At 39.9% G+C, this 22,622-nt stretch overlaps 1 protein-coding gene across 6 annotated transcripts in view; it reads right to left on the bottom strand.

Moving 5' to 3' along the window:
• The window catches only part of EPB41L5 (erythrocyte membrane protein band 4.1 like 5), a 175,439-nt gene that overhangs the window by 4,602 nt on the left and 148,215 nt on the right, over positions 1–22,622 (bottom strand). For 2 of the 6 annotated variants that reach the window (XM_058434302.1, XM_032146013.2), the window contains exons 21-24: positions 13,758–13,851; positions 9,757–9,831; positions 6,862–6,903; positions 6,381–6,511 (exon numbers count right to left, since the gene is read on the bottom strand). In XM_058434302.1, the coding sequence (XP_058290285.1) occupies positions 6,381–6,511; positions 6,862–6,903; positions 9,757–9,831; positions 13,758–13,851 (342 nt within the window). The remainder of the gene's footprint in view (positions 1–6,380; positions 6,512–6,861; positions 6,904–9,756; positions 9,832–13,757; positions 13,852–22,622) is intronic. The other 4 variants (XM_058434303.1, XM_058434305.1, XM_058434304.1 and 1 more) reach the window with 4 other exon arrangements.

Genomic DNA, 22,622 nt, shown 5'->3' with positions numbered 1-22,622 from the left:
ATCATGGCTCACTGCAGCCTCAACATCCCAGGCTCAAATGATCCTTCCACCTCAGCCTCCCAAAAGTAGAAGTAGCTGGGACTACAGGCCTGCGCCAACATGCCTGGCTAATTTTTGTATTTTTTTGTAGAGATGGGGTTTCACCATGTTGCCCAGGCTGGTCTCAAACTCCTGGGCTCAAGCCATCTGCCCTCCTCAGCCTCCCAAAGTGCTGCGATTACAGGCATGAGCCTCTGCACCCAGCCCTGTGTTTCTTTACGTATTCCTAGATGGCTGTGTCTGTGTTCCTACCAGTTAATCTATTTTGTTAGAGCTGTGTGAAAAATAAAAAGACATGGGCTCTGCATGAGGGGTCATGAGTTTCTGCTATCAGTGAACTGCATGAGTTTTGATACAAGGAAGTAACGACATCTAATTTGGTTTCATAAAAAGTTAAAACATGCTGGGTAAGGTGGCTCATGCCTGCAATCCCAGCACTTAGGGAGGTGGGAGAATCGACTGAGACCAGGAGTTCGGGACCAGTCTGGGCAACAAAGTGGTATGACATATTTACAAAAAAAAAAAAAATTAGCCAGGTGAGGGTGGTAATATGCCTGTAGACCAGCTACTCAGGAAGCTGAGGCAGGAGGGTTGTTTTAGCCCAGGAACTGGAGGTTGCAGTCAGCTATGATCATGACACTGCGCTCCAACCCAGGTAATGGAGAGAGATACTGTCTCTAAAAAAAATGTTTAAAGACGTAAAATGATATCAAAGTACATAATACAAAGGACATAATTTAAAATGTCGAAAGTGGTAACAAGATTTGTAAATGAAACAGCAGTCACCTGTACCACTCTCTATTCCTACTTCGAGGGACAAACACTTTCAACTGGTTCTTTTCCTGGTATTTTCCTTCATTTTTCTGTGTCCCTGGTTTTCAAAGTGGGGTCTCTAGAATTTGGGAGAAATGCAAACTCTTAGACCCCACCCCAGATATACTGAATCAGACTATGAGGGTGGGGCCCAGCAGCCAATGTTTAAACAAACCTGCCTCCAGAGATTCTGCCTCACAACCCCCCAAAGTTCAGACTGTTCTGGGTGATGTGTTTGTACAGTGACTTCCTCCTATGGACTATGAAGGCTTACCTTTCTTCCACCCTCTCCCCAGCCCCACAATCCTGCCTTCTTATCTTTTCAGCACAGCTATATGACCAATTTTGATGATGTTAAAATTCAGTGTTTGTTGTAATTATGTAAATATTTTCAAAACTATCAGTATATTTCATGGTTTATATAACTTTTATTTTCCCTGGACTGAATAACTGCCTCATTTTTTGGTTGTTGTGACGGCTTAGTGGGGTTTTTTTGTTGTTGTTTTTTAGAAACAAGGTCTCAGTATGTTGCCCAAGCTGGTCTTGAACTCCTGGTCTTCAGCGATCTCCTTGCCTCAGCTCCTGAGTACTTCTCAGTTTTCTATACAAATCTCTCATCTATCCCTAACCTCTCAGGTAAACCATGGATCTCTTCTCAGTACATTCAGACACGTAATATAATTTTTTAAAAACTGGAGGGTGGGGAGCCTGTTTGTGTTTTTCTTGGCAAAATCCTTTCTGCAACTCTATCTCCTCCTTTTTGAATCTGGACAGGATCCTTTCTAGACCCACTGGGCAGCTACCACCTTGGAACTTCACTTCACCTTTCTCTGGGTAAATCTCTGTACCTCTCTACTGCCTCCTGGGTCCCATGACTTCTTTTTTGGATAAAAAAGAGGAACATATCTCCCACTTTACATGGAACACATCTTCCAGTAGCTTCCTGAGGAAGGCTACATACAAAGTATATATTTTAGGGAAACTGTATGTCTAAAAATGTATTCTAATCTCACACTTCACTGATAGTTTCTCACCCAGAGTTTTCCCAAACTATTGCCCTCCAGAATTCAGAAAGCACACTGCTCCATTATCTCCAGCTGTCAGTAAAGTCTGCTGCCATTCTGATTACCAATCCTTTGTACGTACTCTGTTTTTCCCCTTTGCTGGATGGAGACTTACATCCTTTCTTAACTTTGACCTCCTAAAGATTCATGATGCTCCTTGGTGTAGTCTATTTTCATTCTCTGTGTTGGGTACTCAATAGACCCCTTTAATCTAGAAACTCAAGTCCTCTGTTCTGAGAACCCTTGATTCCTTTCTTTGACAATTTCCTCCTTCCATTGACTGTTCTTTCTAGATCTCCTATGATTCATATATAGGACTTCCTAGGCCAATCCTCCGATTTTCTTTTCTCTCCCAGTTTTTATCTTTCTATTCTACACATTTTGGGAGATTGTCTCAATTTTATCTTTTACACACTTTTTGGATTTCATTTTTAATATAGTTAATAATTACTAAAAATGCTTCCTTGTTTTTTTTCCTTAAGTTTCCTGTTATTGTTGCATGTTTATGATACTATCATTTTGTGACCTTTTCTTTTGTTATTTACATTGCCTTTTTTTCCTACTTCTATTTGTCAAAATTTACATTGCCTTTATTTCCTTCTTTTTCAGTTTACCTGTTCTGGTCTTTCCTCAGATACCTGACAATTGTTAGTTCTCTCTGGCGTGTGTCTGGGGCCTGTGTATATTTGGGCAAAACGCATCAACGAATGGGTTCCCTGGTGATGATTTGGCAGATTCCTGGCAATTTCATCAGAGGATCTACAAACGTATGTGCAGGCCTTTTTCTCTTTGGTTGGTTTCTCCAGAGAATAAGCCTCTTACTTTTTTAACTCAGACATTTATACTTAGCTAACAGTATTCAGGAAACTGAGAAAAGAAGGAACATTGGAAATTTCACCCTTCAGTGTGTGGACTTTGAGTTAGTCTTCCTGTGTTCGGTCTAGAGCCTTACTCCAAATGGAAATTCCCAGATCCAGAGCATCTCTGGCCTGGCTCCTCCCGAGGGAAAACTTCAGAATTATGCTAAAATGAGCAAGGGTGGTGGGATGGCAGATGGGTGAAATGGGCATAAATACTTTCAACCAATCCCCATATTCTCAGCCCCACCTTGTACCCCATCTTCACAAGTATCTGGTACCTACAATTTCATTGCCTTTTCAGGGTTCTGCAGTGTGAACTGGCTTGCTTTTTATTTTCTGTTTCTACTCCCTCCCCTATTCAGGCTTAGATTTTAGTTTACTCCACTCTGCTAAACTGGCTACCACTTATCATTTAGCTGCTTCTCAAAACTTGTTGAGGTCTCTTAGTTGCTGATGTCTCCTATCCTGTTCTTTGTCCTCATGATTTGATGCCTTTGAAATACAGTATCACACAGAGAACACGGCAAAGTAAATCTAATCTGTGGAGATGGGACCCAGTCATCATTTTAAAAAATTACTATAACATCCATATATTAAAGCACATAAGGCATGAGTTTACAGCTTGAACAACTTTTTGCAAATTGAATACACCTCTGTAATCAGCATGTAGAATATGAAATGGAACACTACTAGCACTCCCAAAGCTGCTTTTGGGCTCTCTTCTATTCACTAGCACATCACGGGTAACAATTATAGAGTTGTGCTTCTGTTTGAACTTGATTTTGTTTATCCTTATTACAGTGGAGAAACTCCAAGATGAACCCCAAAGATCTCCATCTCCAGCTGTTCACACTCCTATGTAATCTCTAGCCCTTGGGTGTGGAAAGGACTTGTGACTTGCTTTAACCAACAACAGAATATAGCAAAGGTAAAAGGATGTCATTTCTGTGATTAGACTATACAAGATTGTGACTTCTGTCTTGCTAGTAGACTCTACTGCTTTCTCAGTTTGCATGCTGGAATAAAGTAAGCAACTACTTTGGAGAGGCCCACATGGTAAGGACTGAGGGCAGCTTCTTGCTAATCACCAGCTAGGAACTGAGTTCCTCAGTCTAACAGGTCTTCAGATCCTGAATCCTGCCAAGAGCCCTGGCTGGTGCCTCTTCTTCCATTGAGCCTTCAGATGAAAACCTGGCCTTCGCCAATATTTGACTGTAGCCTGTAACAGACCCTGAAGCAGAGAACCCAGATCAGCTACATCCAGATTCCTGAGGCACAGAAAATGAGATTATAAGTGTGTATTGTCTGAAGCTGCTAAGTTTTGTGGTAAGTTGTTTCACAGAAGTAGAGACTTAATACAATTATGTTTATGTGATTCATCTATACTGCTATATTTTAGTTGTAGTTATTAATTTTCACTGCTCTTTTCTAATATTTATCTAGTCAACCGCTAATGTGCAGTTGAAAGGTTTTCAGTCTGGACTATTATGAATATAGGTGCTATAAAAATTGTTGTACATGTCTTTTGATGGACATATATTCATATTTCCATTGGGTATGTACATAAAAATAGAATCACTGAATCACTGGATATGTTCAGCTTTAGCAGATATTGCCAAACCTATTTCCAATGTGATCACTCCAATTTACAGAGTTTCAGTTGCCCCATATCTTCATCAACATTTGGTATTATGTCTTTCATTTTAGCCATTCTGGTGATAATGTAGCACTGTGACATGGTAGTTTGAATTTACATTCCCCAAGGACTAATCAAGTTGCACACTGTCTAGAATGCTTACTGGCCATTTGGATATTGGTTTGTGAACTGCCTATTCAAGCTTTTTGCCCATTTTTCTATTATGCTGTCTTTAGCTTACTTATTTGGAGGAGCTCTTTATAAATTCTAGATATGAGTGGGTCCTTTGCTATACAAAGTTAAGACTAAGGTTGGGGAGGAAGGAGAAGGGAAGGGGTGAGAGAGGGAGAGAGAGACAGAAGGAGGGATGGAGAACAAATGTTCTCTCCTATTCTGTTGGCTTCTCCCTTCCATAATATCTTGAAATTACATCTTTTGATGAACAAAATTTCTTGACATAATTCAAGTGATTTTCTTCCTGTAAGACAAAAGCTCCTTGTGAGCTGTTTAAAAGATCTTTGCCTATTCTAAGGTCACAAGTAAGTTCACTCATATTTTCTTCTGTAAGTTTATTATCTGATGTTTCATATTTAGATCTGCAATCCATCCAGAATGGATTTTTGCAAACGGTATGGAGTTGGGTCAAGATTATTTTTTTTTCCCCACAGGGACAACTAATAATCTGTCTGGCTGATTTACTAAAAGAGCATTCTTTCCTTACAGTATTGCACCATCACTTTTTTCATAAACCAGAAAACTGTATTACATATGAGTTTGTTTCCAGACTCTATTCTGTTCCACTGGTTTATTTGTAATTTTTATCTCTTTAAGCCCTTTATTACTCCTTTCCATGAGTTCTAGGAAGAAAGAGATAAGCTCTGCTTTCATCTGTAATTTTTAATTTGAAAGTCCTTAAGAGCTCACATTTTATTGTGTAAATTCAATTACAAAGCATTACCATCGGGTTCTCTGTATGCAGCTCTATTTTTACAGTGATCATTATTAGGCATACAAATGCTTAGAAAAATAATCTGTTACATTTGTATAAAGTGCTCTTTTACTAGATGTAAGCTTCCCAAATGCAGGTGTCTCATCTGTCTTGTTCACTGTTATCTTTAATGTCAGATATCAATCAATGCCTGGTACATCACAGACATTCAATAAGTGTTTGCTGAGTGAGTAATATGCTACTTTAAACACTGTGGAGACGAGAACAATTTTGAAATTAAACTGAATTTCTTTCAAGTTAATGATTGCCAATAATTCACCCCACCTTTCTCTAATTAGGAAAGCATGTATTTCAACCGACCCACATTTTCAAGGAGGATATGTGAAATGTGGGATATATTCAGAAAAAAGGTCTGAGGTAGGAGTGAAGACAATTCTAAATTTTTTTCTAAAACAGGTGCAGTTATGGTTCTAGCAATCAAAAGTTGAAGAATCAGATGCTGAACAAAAAGCTCTAGTTTTTGAGTCTAGTTTCTGTCTGTAGCAAGCAATGCATTGAAATGAACTCACAACATATATCAGTAAAGCCATCTCAGGGCTCTCACCCCAGGAGTACCCTAACTTACTCATTTATACTGCACCTCTTCACCTGTGTTGACGGGCACCATCATTCATCACTATTACTAGCAGGCATAATCATAATAGTAAAGCGTCAAAGGAAACAATACAAATTGATTTTAAAACAAATATTAAAATTTAAAGATAAGCCTGTTAACATCTTTAGCAAAGACTTGATAAAGAAACGCTAATACAATCTACTTCATAATTTTGTAGAAAATTGCTACTGACAAGAAAAAGCCACTACACTAAATAACAAACAGAAAAAAGATTTGTCCAATTTCAATATAGTTCAGTTAGGGAAGAATTGGCATTGCTGCTTTAGAGATAATAAGTTTTATTATTTTTTTCCTCCTAACAAACAGATGCCTAAAAACTGCAATTGAGAAATAATTTTCTCACCTGGTCACGGCATCTACCAAGAATGGCGCTGGGGGAGAGATCAGTGAGATTCCATCTTTATTACCATGTCCCTCCTTCCCTGCCAAAAGCATTTCACATCCTGCAAGTCCATTAGACATGGCACCACTCTGCTGTGGGAGATACACACACATCTAAATACAGAGGTAACAATACCTGCCCGGTCAGCACTTCAGCTCCAAATCAAGCTTCACTAATGACTATGAGTAACGAAGATGGTTTTGATAATTATGACTGTTTTGTTTTGTTAACTATTCTTCATCTGAGACTTTTACTTTTGTTTCTGCCAGCATCCTGACAAACATTTACAACCAGAAAGGGTAAGCCACTAGCTTGAAGCCATTAAGTTCAGTTAACAAGGCTTTGATAACAACCTTCATGTTTTTAAGGAAAAACAAAGAACCTAGTAATCCTTTATAACTGAGAGGGTAAAGAAGAAAAATCACAGATAACATGAACTTACCGGAACAATCCACCGGGGTGTGATCGTGGATGTGGAAGACACCTAAAATAATTTTATGTATGTATTTACTTTTTGGAAAGACGACTGACTTACTTTCATACTTATGATACTTACATCTATTATGAAATCCATTCTGGGGGGCAATTCTTAATGGTGTTCCTTGAGCTGACATGGACTTCTAAATTCAAGACCCTTTTCTGTTATACAACACAGATGCTATCCCTCACCACTTAAGAAAGTGTCATAATTTTGGGAATCTCTTATCTAAAAATTTACCATTCAAGAATCTATTACTACTTTTCAGTTCACTTAATGGGACTGCCCCTACCCCACACCCAGTATTCAGTTTAACATTTTATTTTCTGAAATTTCAGTTAATTACAAATAATGATAGCCTTCTTGGTAGCAGCCTGAACAATGGATTGTGACTAATCCAAATAAACAGCAACAAGAAAGTACACAGAAAAATCTGTTTAGATACAGATCATTCTCTAATTATCATGTATGCATGAAGAAAGCAGCAATAAAAACACCCATATTGCTCCTGGTTCACAGGGCCTTTGACATATTATTTTTAAATGTTTAACTAACTTTCTATTATAGACCATCTATGTGTAGAATTATAAACTAAGGAAACCTACCCATTTTATTAGTAATTTAGACTAGTCCTTGCACTGGTGGCCTTATATACTCATAAGAAAAACCTAATGTAAGTCCAGGTATTAATAAATTAGATAACCACCAAAAGAATAAAAACGCAGGCTGGGCACAGTGGCGCACACCTGTAATCCCAGAATTTTGAGAGGGCAAGATGGGCAGATCACGAGGTCAAGAGATCAAGACCATCCTGGCCAACATGGTGAAACCCTGCCTCTACTAAAAATACAAAAATTAGCTGGGCATGGTGGCATGCGCTTGTACTCCCAGCTACTCGGGAGGCCAAGGCAGAAGAATCACTCAGAGGCGGAGGTTGCAATGAGCTGAGATCGCGCTACTGCACTCCAGCCTGGAGAAAAAGCAAGACTCCATCTCAAAAAAAAAAAAAACCCCACAAAATACGACTTTCCTACCAATACTTTTTAGATGCATGTTAACAGTAAGAAATAAGAGAGAAACAAATATCACAAATAGTAAACAAAAAATAGTTTGACAGACTTTGTTCCAGACTTGCAGTTAATTCTTATCCTTGATAGTCTTTGTTTATTAATCTAAGCTGGTCATTCCCAACAGGTGGTTCTCAGACCACATCTGCACCACCTGGGAACATGTTAGAAACACAACTTTTCAGACTCCACTAAAGATATACCAAAATTAGAAACTTGGAGGTGGGGCCCAGCAATCTTGTGTGTTAACATCCCCTCCAAGTGATTCTGATATACACAAAAATTTGAGAATTAATGATCTAAGCAAACATTCAGTACCACAGAAAGTATCATCTGTATTTCCAAGCCTTCAGGATGGCATCTAGCCCCTACAGCAATTCTCCTCATATCACTCATAAGGTACAAAGTTAATCATTTCTTTTTTTTTTTTTTTTTGAGACAGAGTCTCACTGTGTCACCCAGGCTGGAGTGCAATGGCGCTATCTTGGATCACTGCAAGCTCCGTCTCCCAAGTTCCAGCAATTCTCTTGCCTCAGCCTCCCGAGTAGCTGGCGCTACAGGTGTGCACCCCTGACTAATTTTTGTATTTTCAGTAGATACAGGGTTTCACCATGTTGGCCAGGCTGGTCTTGAACTCCTGACCTCAAGTGATCTGCCCTCCTCAGCCTCCCAAAGTGCTGGGATTACAGGCGTGAGCCACCGCATCCAGCAAAGTTAGTCATTTCTATCTCTCTCCTCCCTGGAGGGAAGGAACTGTTTCAGTTGGCCCTCCATATCCATGAGTCCTGCATCTGTGGATTCAACCAACTGTGAATCAAAAATATTTGGAGGGGGAAAAAAAGGATGGTTGTGTCTGTACTGAACATGTGCAGACTTTTTTTCTTGTCATTATTTCCTAAACAATACAATATAACAACGGTTTACCAGCATTTATACTGCATTAGATATTAGAGGTAAGCTAGAGATTATTTAAAATATACTAGAGGCTATGTGTAGGTTATATGCAAACACTACACCATTTTATATGAGATTTAAGCATGCGTGGATTTTGGTATCCAAGGGGAGTCCTGGAACCAATCCCCCACAGATACTGAGGGACAACTATACTTCATACAGTATCTTCCATACTATAGTAATGATTGATATGTTCAATGCCATTATTATGCTCTCTTTCTATAAAACTTTTTTAAAAATTAAATATATCTTTATTGTCTTTTTTTTTTTGAGTCAGAGTCTGGCTCTGTCCCCCAGGCTGGAGTGCAGTGGCACCATCTTGGCTCACTGCAAGCTCCGTCTCCTGGGTTCACGCCATTCTCCTGCCTCAGCCTCCCGAGTAGCTGGGACTACAGGCGCCCACCACCACGCCCTGCTATTTTTTTGTATTTTTAGTAGAGACAGGGTTTCACTATGTTGGCCAGGATGGTCTCGAACTCCTGACCTCGTGATCTGCCCACCTCGGCCTCCCAAAGTGCTAGGATTACAGGCTTGAGACACCGCGCCCGGCCTCCTTATTGTCTTAAGAAGCTGTTTTATCCCCATGTTTTCTCTCGTTATTTAATATGATGTTGAATTATAAAAGGCTTATAGACACGTGATTTCTATACAGTGATACACAAATTCAAAGTGGTAAAAGTTTAGGACAGAGAGGCAATGCTAAGTGGTTATTAAAACATAAACTCATCAAATGAAAAGTTTAACTGTGAATTATTAAAAAGGGAAAAACTAGAATCTAGCAGGAACATTTTTCAAAACAGAAATTTCTTTCCATCATACTATTTTAAAGCATATTTACCTGAGGTGCAACTGTGTGATCAATTAGATTCTCAGTTAGAGATGCAAGCAAGGCATCCAATTCATCTGTAGCTTCCTATGGAAGACAGGAATCTAGAGTTGTTAAATGACCCCTTTATCATCAGATGTTAAGTTTTTTCCATATCCTCTCAATTTATAATTCTGACACAGGCCTGATTAGTGTTAATCCTTTAAACACACAGGGACACTCATAAATCATGGTTGTTAATGATTCCACTTCTGCATGGAGGGAAACCTATACTACAATCAGGATGTGAAAAAGCTAAAGTGCTGTGTAAATTTTCAAATAGCTATTCTCCCTTGGTAAGACAAAACTTGGGTAGGCTTATGACTATTCTGGCTCTTAACTTTTTAATTACAAAAAAATATTTTTGGCTGGATGCAGTGGCTCACACCTGTAATCCTAGCGCTCTGAGAGGCCAAGGCGGGAGGATCATTTGAGCCCAGGAGTTCGAGACCAGCCTGGGCAACATAGTGAGACCTCATCTTTACAAAAAACTGAGCAAAACTAGCTGGGCACAGTAGCACACAGCTGTAGTCCCAGCTACTCAGGAGGCTGAGGTGGGAGGATCACTTGAGCCCAGGAGGCAGAGGCTGCAGTGAGCCAAGATTACACCACTGCACTCCAGCCTGGGTGACAGAGTGAGATTCTGCCTCAAAACGAATTTTAAAAAAGTAAATACAGCCAGGCGCAGTGGCTCACGCCTGTAATACCAGTACTTTGGGAGGCCGAGGCGGGCGGATCACAAGGTCAGGAGATCGAGACCATCCTGGCTAACACAGTGAAACTCCGTCTCTACTAAAAATACAAAAAATTAGCCGGGTGTGGTGGCAGGTGCCTGTAGTCCCAGCTACTCAGGAGGCTGAGGCAGGAGAATGGCGTGAACCCAGGAGGCGGAGCTTGCAGTGAGCCGAGATCGTGCCATTGCACTCCAGCCTGGGCGACAGAGCAAGACTCCATCTCAAAAAAAAAAAAAAAAAAAAAGTAAATACAATAAAATAAAATAAAAAATTTTTGAGACAAGATCTTGCCCTGTCCAGGCTGAAGTGCAGTGGCACAAGCATAACTAACTCACTGCAGCCCCAAAATCCTGGGCCCAAGCAATCCTCCCACCTCAGCCTCCCAAGTAGCTGCGACTCAGGTGTGTACCACCATGCCCAGCCAATTTTTTTTTTTACAGAGACAGGGTCTCACTTATGTTGACCAGGCTGGTCCTCAACTCCTGAGTTCAAGTGATCCTCCTACCCTGGCCTCCCAAAGCCCTGGGATTACAGGTGTGAGCCACTGTGCCCAGCCTTTTAACTTTTAGACTAGATGAGAATGGTACTACTCTGTATGGTAATATCATACTTTGAACTTAAAAAAAACAAAAACAAAAAACCAGTAACAGGTTCAGCACAGGAGATAGTGGATAAAGGAGATGCCTAAATTCCAAATGCTCCTTTATCTAGACTTATGGGTGCTTCTGTTTGTAAAAATAATACAATATGAACTCTCTCCCTATAAATGTTAATTAATACTTTTTGTTTAACCAGTATTTGAAGTACCTTATAAAGGACACAATTCTCTACTGTGAGGGAGGGGGTCTGGGAGAATTTTAAAACAACAAAAGATAAAATGCCAATCTGGCAATAAACAATAGGAAACTAGGGCATAGCACACAACAAAAAAGGGCCCTTCATTCATACATTTCTTTCTTTTTTGGGGGGGGGGGGTCGGGGGGATATAGTCTTGCTCTGTCACCCAGGCTGGAGTGTAATGGTACAATCATAGCTCACTGCAGCCTGAATTTCCTGGGCTTACACGATCCTCCCACATCAGCTGCCCAAGAAGATAGATAGGACTGCAGGCATGCAAAACTATGCCTGGCCAATTTTTAAAAAATTTTTGTACAGACGGGGTCTCCCTATGTTGCCCAGTCTCGTCTCAAACTCTTGGCCTCAAACCATCTTACTGCCTTGGCCCAAAGTGCTGGGCTTATAGGCATGAGCCACCACACTCAGCCACCCATTTACACATTTCCATTTCTGCCTATATGCCTTCAAGTCTTGGACAATCTCCTATTCATATTTCAACATGCAACTTAAATCATAAAAACATGAAAAATTGTTCTCTCCTCTCGCATCTTCCCACCCTGCTGCCTGGACTAAGTGCACCATAACAGCTTGTGCAAGTCTACCACAATGTATTACGATTCTCTCTATGCAGTTAAGCTGAGACCATGTTTCATTCATTCATTTTTGAATCTTTAATGCTTAACAAGTTGCCTGGTACATACTATATGCGCAATAAATCTTTGAACTAAATGTCCTTCTCTGCTTCAAAAACATCTCAGGTTCTGCTTAATGATTTCCAATGATTAGTCAATGTATCTTTTCAGATTTTAATCAGCAGAAAGAAATGCCTGATTGAAGATATTTTAGGTTGGGTTTTTTCTTTAACTCTAAAAATCTGAAAGATACTTATATACCTAAATACCAACTATACACTTTCACTGAGTAGTGAGAATACAAGTGATCTTTAATTTTTCCTTTTTGTGAAGTATCTGACAAATTACAATAGATGTACATTATGCAATAAAAGAGACAAATGATAAGTGTTCATGCGAAGACGATTTTTAATTTAACTTGCAGATTAAAACATTCATTGGCAATAAACTGGGTTTCCATGATTTCTGAATTGTTAAGGGTTTAGCAAGTGGATACAGAAAAGGCAGAAGTTGGGATGAGCTGGTTATGCTGCAATGTAATTACTGATAGGTCCCTGTTACTTCAAAAAGTTTGTTTCAATCAACAAATATTTAGTACCTATTATGTACCAGGTACTATTTGAGACACTTAGGCTGCCTATGATCCCAGCACTTTGGGAGGCCAAGGTAGTAGAATTGCTTGAGGGCAGGAGTTTGAGACCAGCCTGAGGGATACAGCAATGAACAAAACAGGTCAAGGCTCTCACACAGCTTACATTCCCTAGAGCAGCAGTCCCCAACCTTTTTGGCACCAAGGACCAGTTTTGTGGAAGACAATTTTTCCAAGGACCAGGTTTGGGGGTGGGGTATAGTTTCGAGATGAAACTGTTCCACCTCAAATCATCAGGTATTAGATCCTTATAAGGAGTGAGCAACCTAGATCCCTCGTGTGCACAGTTCACAGTAGTGTTTGCACTCCTATGAGAATCTAACACCATAGCTGATCTGAGAGGAGGTGGAACTCAGGCGACAATGGTTGCCTGCAGCTTATGTCCTGCTGTGTGGCCCAGTTCCTAACAGGCCATGGACCAGTACCAGTCCGAAGCACAGGGACTAGGGACCCCTGCCCTAGAGTAAATGAAACTACAAATTCAACAAGATCCCTTAATTCTTTCATCTAAGAAGCACTTAGTCACTATTTGCATGCAACACTGTATCTTAAAAGGAAATATGAGTGGAAGCATAGCCAACATTCAAAACCACCCCCAAAATATGAACAAAGTACACACAAACTGGGGAAGAAACCCTAAGATCCTCTTGTGAGTGGTGTGGCAACAGGATTCTCCCTAGAGAACTGTGGCTCAATGCTTTTATCACATCTTTTTTTTTTTTTTGAAACAGTCTCACTTTGTTACTCAGGATGGAGTGTGGCATGATCTCAGTTCACTGCAATCTCCACCTCCCAGGCTCAAGCGATACTTCTGTCTCAGCCTCCCGAGAAGCTGGGACCATAGGTACATGCCACCATGCCCAGCTAATTTTTTGGATTTTTGGTAGAGACAGGTTTTGCCATGTTGCCCAGGCTGGTCTTGAACTCCCGAGCTCAAGTGGTCCGCATGCCTCAGCCTCCCAAAGTGCTGGAATTATAGGTGTGAGCCCCTGTGCTCGGCTGCTCTTCTCACATCTTAAGTCCCAGTGTCACTCAGGAATCACTAGATGCCCTTGGTTATACTGCAAGATTCAATTCAAAACTGTCTTTGGCAAAAATTTTAAGAATTAAAAGTATTCTTACCTTTAGAACAGAACCACTGTCGGCAGGTGTGATAAGCGTCAGAGTCTCAAGAGACTCTTTGGGGAGGAGCACATTAATCTCATTTAACACAGCACTAGGAAGAAAAAGATAAATTCACATCATGTAGGACCTGTACAGATACAGGCAGGATTTTCAAAGAAAGAGCTTAGGAAAGAAGTGCAACAAATTCACATAGGGGAAGGTATATGAAAAAATGCTCAACATCACTAATCATCAGGGAAATGAAAATCCAAACTATGACTCACTCCAGTTAAAATGGTTTTATAATAAAAAAGATAGGCAATAACAGATGCTGGTGAGGACCCACAGGATAACCCTCTTATGCTGCTGGTGGGAATGCAAATTAGTACAGCAACTTTAAAGAACAGTATGGAGGTTCTTCAAAAACTAAAAAGAGAATGACCATATGGTCCAGCAATTCCACTACTGGGTAAACATCCAAAAGACAGAAAATCAATATATCAAAAACACATCTGCACTCCCATTCTCATTGCGGCTCTACTCACTACAGTCAAAATATGGAACTGACCTAGGTGCCCACCAAGTGCTTAACGTATTGTCACATGTACCCTGAAACAAAGTACATCTATAGTGCATCAATATTTTAAAAAGTCAAAGGAAACCAAGAAAACAACGTGCCAACAAATATAGAATATTCACAAAAATTATAAAAAGGAATTAACTTTGAAGCTGAAAAGTTTTTTTTTTTTAACTTCAGAGGTACATGTGCAGGTTTGTTATATAGGTAAACGTATCATGGGAGTTTGTTGTACAGATTATTTTGTCAGCCAGGTATTAAGCCTAGTACCCATTAGTTAATTTTCGTGATTCTCTCCCTCCTCCTGTGCTCTACCTTTTGACAGGCTCCACTGTCTGTTTTTCACCTCTATGTGTCCATGTGTTCTCATCATTTAGCTCCCACTTTACGCAGTATTTGGTTTTCTGTTCCTGTGTTTGCTAAGGATAATGGCCTCCAGCTCCACCCATGTTTCTGCAAAGGACACAATTTCATTCTATTTCATTCTTTTTTATGGCTGCATAGTATTTCAAGGTGTTGTACATACCACATTTTAAAAATCCAGTCTGCCACTGATGGGCATTTAGGTTGATTCCATGTCTTTGCTACTGTGAATAGTACTGGAATGAACGTATGTGTGCATGTGTCTTTATGATAAAATGATTCATATTCCTTTGGGTATATACCCAGTAATGGGACTGCTGGGTTGAATGGTATTTGTTTTAGGTCTTTGGGAAATCACCACACTGTTTTCCACAATGGCTGAACAAATTTACACTCTTACCAACAGTGTATAAGAGTTCCTTTTCTCTGCAACCTAGCCTGTTATTGTTTGATTTTCTTTTTAATAATAGCCATTCTGACTGGTTGAGATGGTTATCTCACTGTGGTTTTGATTTGGATTTCTCTAATGATCAATGATGTTGAACTTTTTTCTATATGCTTGTTGGCCACATATACGTCTTCTTTTGAAAGATGTCTGTTCAAGTCCTTTGCCCACTTTTTAGTGGGGTTGGATTTTTTTTCTTGTAAATTTGCTTAAGTTCCTTACAGATGCTGGATATTAGACCTTTGTCAGATGCATAGTTTGCAAAAATTTTCTCCCATTCTGTAGGCTGTTTGTTTACTTCGCTGAGTTTCTTTTGCTATAGAAGCTCTTTAACTAGATCTCATTTATCAATTTTTGCTTTTGTTGCAATTGCTTTTAGCATCTTCTTCATGAGATCTTTGCCTGTTCCTATGTCCAGAATGGTATCGCCTAGATTGTCTTCCAAGGTTTTTACAGTTTTGGGTTTTACATTTAAGTCTGAGTTGATTTTTGCACATAGTATAAGGAAGTGGTTCAATTTCAGTCTTCTGCATATAGCTAGCCAGTTATGCCAGCACCATTTATTGAATACGGAAGCCTTTCTCCATTGCTTGTTTCTGATAGCTTTGTCGAAGATCAGATAATTGTAGGTGTGTGGCACTATTTCTGGGCTCTCTATTCTGTTCCATTGGTCTATGTGTCTGTTTTTATATCAGCAACATGCTGTTTTGGTTACTGTAGCCCTGGAGTACAGTTTGAAGTCAGATAGTATAATGCCTCCAGCTACCTCTTTTTTCTTAGGATTGCCTTGGCTATTTGGGCTTTTTTGGTTCCATATGAATTTTACAATAGTTTCTTCTAGTTCTGTGAAGAATGTTATCAGTAGTTTAACAGAAATAGCACTGAATCTAGAAATTGCTTTGGGCAATATGGCCATTTTAATGATATTCTTTTTTTTTTTTTTTTGAGACAGAGTCTCCCTAGGTCACCCAGGCTGGGGTGCAGTGGTGCGATCTTGGCTCGCTGCAAGCTCCACCTCCCAGGTTCACTCCATTCTCCTGCCTCAGCCTCCTGAGTAGCTGGGATTACAGGCACCTGCCACCAAGCCCGGCTATTTTTTTTTTTTTGTATTTTTTTTTTTTAGTAGAGATGGGGTTTCACCGTGTTAGCCAGGATGATCTCAATCTCCTGACCTTGTGATCCATCCGCCTCGGCCTCCCAAAGTGCTGGGATTATAGGAGTGAGCCACCGCGCCCAGCCAATATTGATTCTATCCATGGACATGGAATGTTTTTCCATTAGTCTGTGTCATCTCTGATTTCTTTAAGCAGTGTTTTGTAGTTCTCCTTGTAGAGATCCTTCACTTCCCTGGAAACCAAGAAAATCCTAGGTATTTTATTCTTTTTATGGCAATTGTGAATAGGACTATGTTCCTGATTTGGCTCTCGGCTTGACTATTGTTGGTGTATAGGAATGCTAGTGATTTTTGTACATTGATTTTGTATCCTTAGACTTTGCTGAAGTTGTTTATCAGCTTAAGGAGCTTTTAGGCTGAGACTATGCGGTTTTCTAGATATAGAATCATGTCGTCTGCAAACAGGGATAATTTGACGCCCTCTCTTCCTATTTGGATGCCCCTTATTTCTTTCTCTAGCCTGATTGCTCTGGCTAGGCCTTCCAATACTATGTTGAATAGGAGTGGTGAGAGAGGGTATCCTTGTCTTGTGCCAGTTCTCAAGGGGAATGCTTCCAGCTTTTGCCCATTCAGTATGATGTTGGCTGTGGGTTTGTCAGAGATGGCTTTTGTTATTTTGAGTTATGCTCCTTGAATACTTATTTTATTGAGAGTTTTTAACCTGAAGCAGTGTTGAATTTTGTCAAAAGCCTTTTCTGCATCTACTGAGATAATCATGTGGTTTTTGTCTTTATTTCTGTTTATGTGATGAATCACAGTTATTGATTTGCATATGCTGAACCAACCTTGCATCCCAGGGATATAGCTACTTGATGACGGTGGCTTGATCTGCTGCTGGATTCAGTTTGCCAGTATTTTGTTGAGGATTTTTCCATCGATGTTCAACAAGAATATTGGCCTGAAGTTTTCTTTTTTTGTTGTGTCATTGCCAGGTGTTCGTATCAGGATAATGCTGGCTTCATAGAATGAGTTATGGAGAAGCTCCTCCTCCTCGAATTTTACCATTTTTTGAAATAGTTTCAGCAGTAACGGTACCAGCTCTTCTTTGCACATTGGGTAGAATTCAACTGTGAATCCATCTAATCCTGGGCTTTTTTTGTTTGGTGGGCTGTTTACTACTGATTCACTTTTGGAGTTATTGGTCTGTTCAGGTTTCACTTTCTTCCTGGCTGCCTTGGGTGAGTGTGTGTGTCCAGGAATTTATTAATTTCTTCTTGATTTTCTAGTTTATGTGCATAGAGGTGTTTGTAATATTCTCTGATAGTTATGTGTATTTCTGTGGGGTCAGTGGTAATATCCCCTTTGTTGTTTCTGATTGTGTTTATTTAGATCCTCTCTCTTTTCTTCTTTATTAGTCTACCTAGCAGTCTATTATTTTTTCAAAAAAAAAAAAACAACTCCTGGATTCATTGATCTTTCATGGTTTTTTGGATTTTTTTTTTTTTTTTTTTTTTTGAGACAGTCTCACTCTGTTTCCCAGGTTGGAATGCAGTGGTGCAATCTTGGCTCACTGCAACCTATGCCTCCCAGGTTCAAGCTATTCTTGTGCCTCAGCATCTGAAGTACCTGGGATAACAGGCGTGCGCCACACTGCCCAGCTAATTTTTGCATTTTTAGTAGAGATGGAGTTTCGCCATGTTGGTCAGGCTGGTCTTGAACACCTGGTCTCAAGTGATCCGTCTGCCTTCACCTTCCAAACTGCTGGGATTACAGGCATGAGTCACCATGCCCAGCCTCATTTATCTTTTGAATGTTTTTTTGTGTCTTGATCTCCTTCAGTTCAGCTCTAATTTGTTTTTTTTTTTTTTCTTTTCTTTTCTTCTGTTAGTTTTGGGGTTGTTTTTCTCTTGGTTCTCCAGTTCTTTTAGTTGTGATATTAGGTGGTTAAATTGAGATCTTTCTAACTTTTCGATGTGGGCATTTAGTGCTATAAATTTCCCTCTTAACACTTCCTTAGCTGTGTCCCAGGGATTCTGGTATGTCATATCTTTGTTCTCACTAGCTACAAGTAACTTCTTGACTTCTGCCTTATTTTTATTATATAGCCAAAAGCCATTCAGAAGCAGGTTATTTAACTTCCATGTAACTGTATGGTTTTGAGAGAATTTCTTAGTCTTGATTTCTAATTTGATTGTGCTGTAGTCTGAGAGAGTGGCTGTTCTGATTTCAGTTCTTCTACATTTGCTGAGGAATACTGTATGTTCGATTATGTAATCAACTTAAGAGTATGTGCCATGTGGTGATGAGAGGAATGTATATTGTTGTTTTTGGGTGGAGAGTTCTGTAGATGTCTATTAGGTCCATTTGACCCATTGCTGAATTCAGGCCCTGAATACCTTTGTTGATTTTCTGCCTTGATGATGTGTCTAATCCTGTCAGTGGGCTGTTGACATCTCCCACTATTACGGTGTGGGAGTATAAGTCTATTTGAAGGTCTCTAAGAACTTGTTTTACGAATCTGGGTGCTCCTGTATTGGGTGTATATATATTTAGGATAGTTCTTCTTGTTGAACTGAACCCTTTACCGTTATGTAATACAGGTCTGTGTGCTTGCTCTGTGCACCACAGGCAGGGGTGGTTGCTCAGGATGGGGGAGAATCTGCTGTTCTCCATGCCTAGTTTCACTCCTGCCACAGTGCTGGCTGGCCTGTGCTTGCCAAGGTTGTGACTGCAGTGACAGTTGGTGGGACACGGGAGGGACCTGCCCTCCTGCTGCAGCAGTGGCAGGGCAGGGTGCATGGACATAGGTGCACTGGTGGGGCAAGGAAACAAAGCCAGCCCATGCACACACATGCTAGCAAAGCGATGTGGGGCACTGCTGTAGCCCCAGGGGGAAGCTGAAGTGTGGGGGAGGGAGTGGGCAGGCTGGTGCATGGCCATGGGGGCCGCCCTACAGGAACTCTCTGCAAGTCCGGCACAGTCTGCCAGTGCAAAAGCCAGGATGCTGGCTCCCAGGGCACCAGAGGCTTCCCTGCAAGCAGGTATGGCCAGGCTGGGGTCCTGGGGGAGGCCAGCAGACCAAGCGGTGCTCAGTTCAGAGCAGCCCTGCCTGATGGGCAAGATTGCCCTGCAGAGTTCAGGTCTGACAGTTCTCCTCGGGCTAAAGTTTCCTATGGGAGCAACTTGACCCTAGGGGGATGGCTGTCCTTGGCCATGCTCCGTGATAGATGCTCCTGAACCAAACCCTCTGGGCTCCACATCAGCTGGCTTGCTGCCCCACCGCTTCTCTAAGCAGCTCTCCCAGCAACTCAAATGTCCGTGGTGGTCATGGGGCCGCTTCGTGCCAGGATTCCAGAGGCCCAGGGTGAGAGCGGGTTGCTCCTTGCCAGTTCTATTCACTCATCCCCTTGTAGTCATTGGGGGCTGGGAGCAAGCCCCAGTGTGCGGAAGCCCCATGGGAGGTGCCCAGCTTCTGTGTCTCCATTTTTTTTTTTTTAAATAAAAAAATCACTAGAGGATTTCAATACCAGATTCAAGCAGGCAGAATAGTCAGTCAACTGAGATTATTCAGTATCAGGAGGTGAAAGAAAAAATAATGAAAAAAATGAACAGAGCTTGAGAAACTTGTGGGACATAATCAAGCATATCAATATATGTATTAAGGGAGTTCTATAAGGAGAAGAGAACGGGATAGAAAGATTATTTGAATAAATAATACTTGAAAATTCAACAGGTTTGATAGAAGACACGAATCTACACATCTAAGAAGCTCAATGAACTCCATAAGATAAACTCAAGAGATCCCCGCCAGACCTATTAATTAAACGTCAAAAGACAAAAACAAAGGGATTCTCAAAAGTTGCAAGAGAGAAATGACTCATCATGTACAAGGATCCTCATAAGAGTAATAGCCAACTTCTCATTAGAAACCATGCAGACCAGAAGGCAATGGGATGACATATTTAAAAGCGCCGAAAGAAAGTACCATCAACTAAGAATTCTATATTCAACAAAATTAACCTTAAAGAATGAAGGCGAAATTAAGACATTCTCAGATAAACAAAAGCCAAGAAAGTTTCTTACACGTAGGTACTCCTTACATAAAATGCTAAAGGGAATCTTCAAGCTGAAAGAAAAGAATACTACCCAGTAACTCAAAACCATATAAAGAAAAATAGAGAAAATTACTGGTAAAGGTAATTATACAGGTAAGCATAAAAGTAAGTATTTTACAATTTGGGTGTAACTTCTCTTTTATTCCATTATTATTTAAAAGATAAATACATAAAACAACAATTACAAATTAATTTTAATAGGCCCACAATGTGTAAATATGTAATTTTTTTTTTTTTTTTTTTTTTTTTTTTTTGAGACGGAGTCTTGCTCTGTCAGCCAGGCTGGAGTGCAGTGGCACAATCCTGGCTCACTGCAAGCTCTGCCTCCCAGGTTTACGCCATTCTCCTGCCTCAGCCTCCCGAGTAGCTGGGACTACAGGCACCCACCACCACGCCCGGCTAATTTTTTGTATTTTTAGTAGAGACGGGGTTTCACCATGTTAGCCAGGATGGTTTTGATCTCCTGACCTTGTGATCCACCCACCTCAGCCTCCCAAAGTGCTGGGATTACAGGCATGAACCACCACACCCGGCCCGTAAATAGGTAATTTGTGACAATAACAATATAAAGGGGCAGAAACACACACACACAGGAGAGCAAAGGTTTTGTAGAGTATTGAAGCTATATATAGTATTAATTCAAACTAGGCTGTATAAGATGCTAATTTGATTCCAAAATAATCACTAAGGGATACATTTTTAAATATAGGGAAGGAGACGCTGGGCACAGTGGCTCATGCCTGTAATCCCAGCACTTTGGGAGGCTAAGGCGGGCAGATTACCTGAGATCGGGAGTTCGAGACCAGCCTGACCAACATGGAGAAATCCCGTCTCTACTAAAAATACAAAAAAAAAAAAAAAAAAAAAAATTAGCTGGGCATAGGTGGTGCATGCCTGTGATCTCAGCTACTCGGGAGGCTGAGGCAGGAGAATCGCTTGAACCTGGGAAGTGGAGGTTGCGGTGAGCCAAGATCGCACCATTGCACTCCAGCCTGGGCAACAAGAGCGAAACTTGGTCTCAAAAAAATAAATAAATATAGGGAAGGAAATGCAAAGGAAATCAAGGAGTATGCCACGAAAAAAACATTAAACACAAGAGAAGGGAGTAATGGAGAAACTGAGGAACAAAATTGACAAAAGACATATAGAAAACAAATCATACAATGGAAGAAGTCCTTTATCAGTAATCACTTTATAAGTGGATTAAAGTATAATTAGATGGTAGAGAGTGGCAGAAAGAATTTTTAAAAATGATACATCTATATGTTATCTACAAGCCTCACTATGATCCAAAGATGTGAATAGATTGAAACTGAAAAGACAGAAAAAGATATTCAATGCAAATAGTAACCAAAAGACAGCTGTGGTTGCTATACTAATATCAGACAAATAGACTTCAAATCAAAAGATAAAGGACAAAAGACAAAGAGAAACATTATACATTGATAAAAGATTCAATCCATCAAGAAGATATAACAATTACAAACATATACACAACTATCAACAGAGACCCAAATATATTAAGTAAAATATGTAAAGAACTGAGGGGAAAAAATAGACAATTCTATAACAGTAATTTGATATTTAAATATTCTACTTCCGTTCATTATTATGGGTAGAACAACCAGAGAAAAGATCAATAAGGAAATAGAATTAAACAATAATATAAACCAATGAGCCCTAATGAACATATATAGAACACTCCACCCAATAACAGCAGAATGTACATGTACATTCTTCTCAAGAACATACGAAACATGCTCTACCAGACTGCATGTGTTAGGCCAGAAAACAAATCTCAATACATTTAAAGAGACTAAAGTCATACCACATATCTTCTCTTACCATAATGAATGAAATTATAAATAATTGGAAAACTGGAAAATTCATAAATACAGAAATTAAATAAAACACTCTCAAAAAACAATAAAGGAAGAAATCACAAGGAAAATTAGAAAATAATTTGAGATGAATGAAAAAAAACAAAATATTTGAAATGCAGCAAAAGCAATGCTCAGAATAAAATTTATAGCTGTAAATCCCAACATTTAAAAATAAGATCTTAAAATCAATAACCTAACTTTACACCTTAAGGAACTAGAAAAACAAAGAAGAAAAACTGAAATCCAAAAGTGAGTTCACTGAAAGATCAACAAGATTGACAAATATTTAGCTAGACTTATGAGGAAGAAAAGATTCAATTAATATCAGAAATTAAAAAGTGTGGAACCTCTCAGCAAAAAACAAATAAAAAGGATTTGAAGAAAAT

Source organism: Hylobates moloch, unplaced genomic scaffold (assembly GCF_009828535.3).
Source record: "Hylobates moloch isolate HMO894 unplaced genomic scaffold, HMol_V3 SCAFFOLD_24, whole genome shotgun sequence".
Lineage (NCBI taxonomy): Eukaryota > Metazoa > Chordata > Mammalia > Primates > Hylobatidae > Hylobates > Hylobates moloch.
The sequence above is the reverse complement of the archived record's forward strand: the minus strand, read 5'-3'. Positions and strand labels throughout refer to the sequence as shown.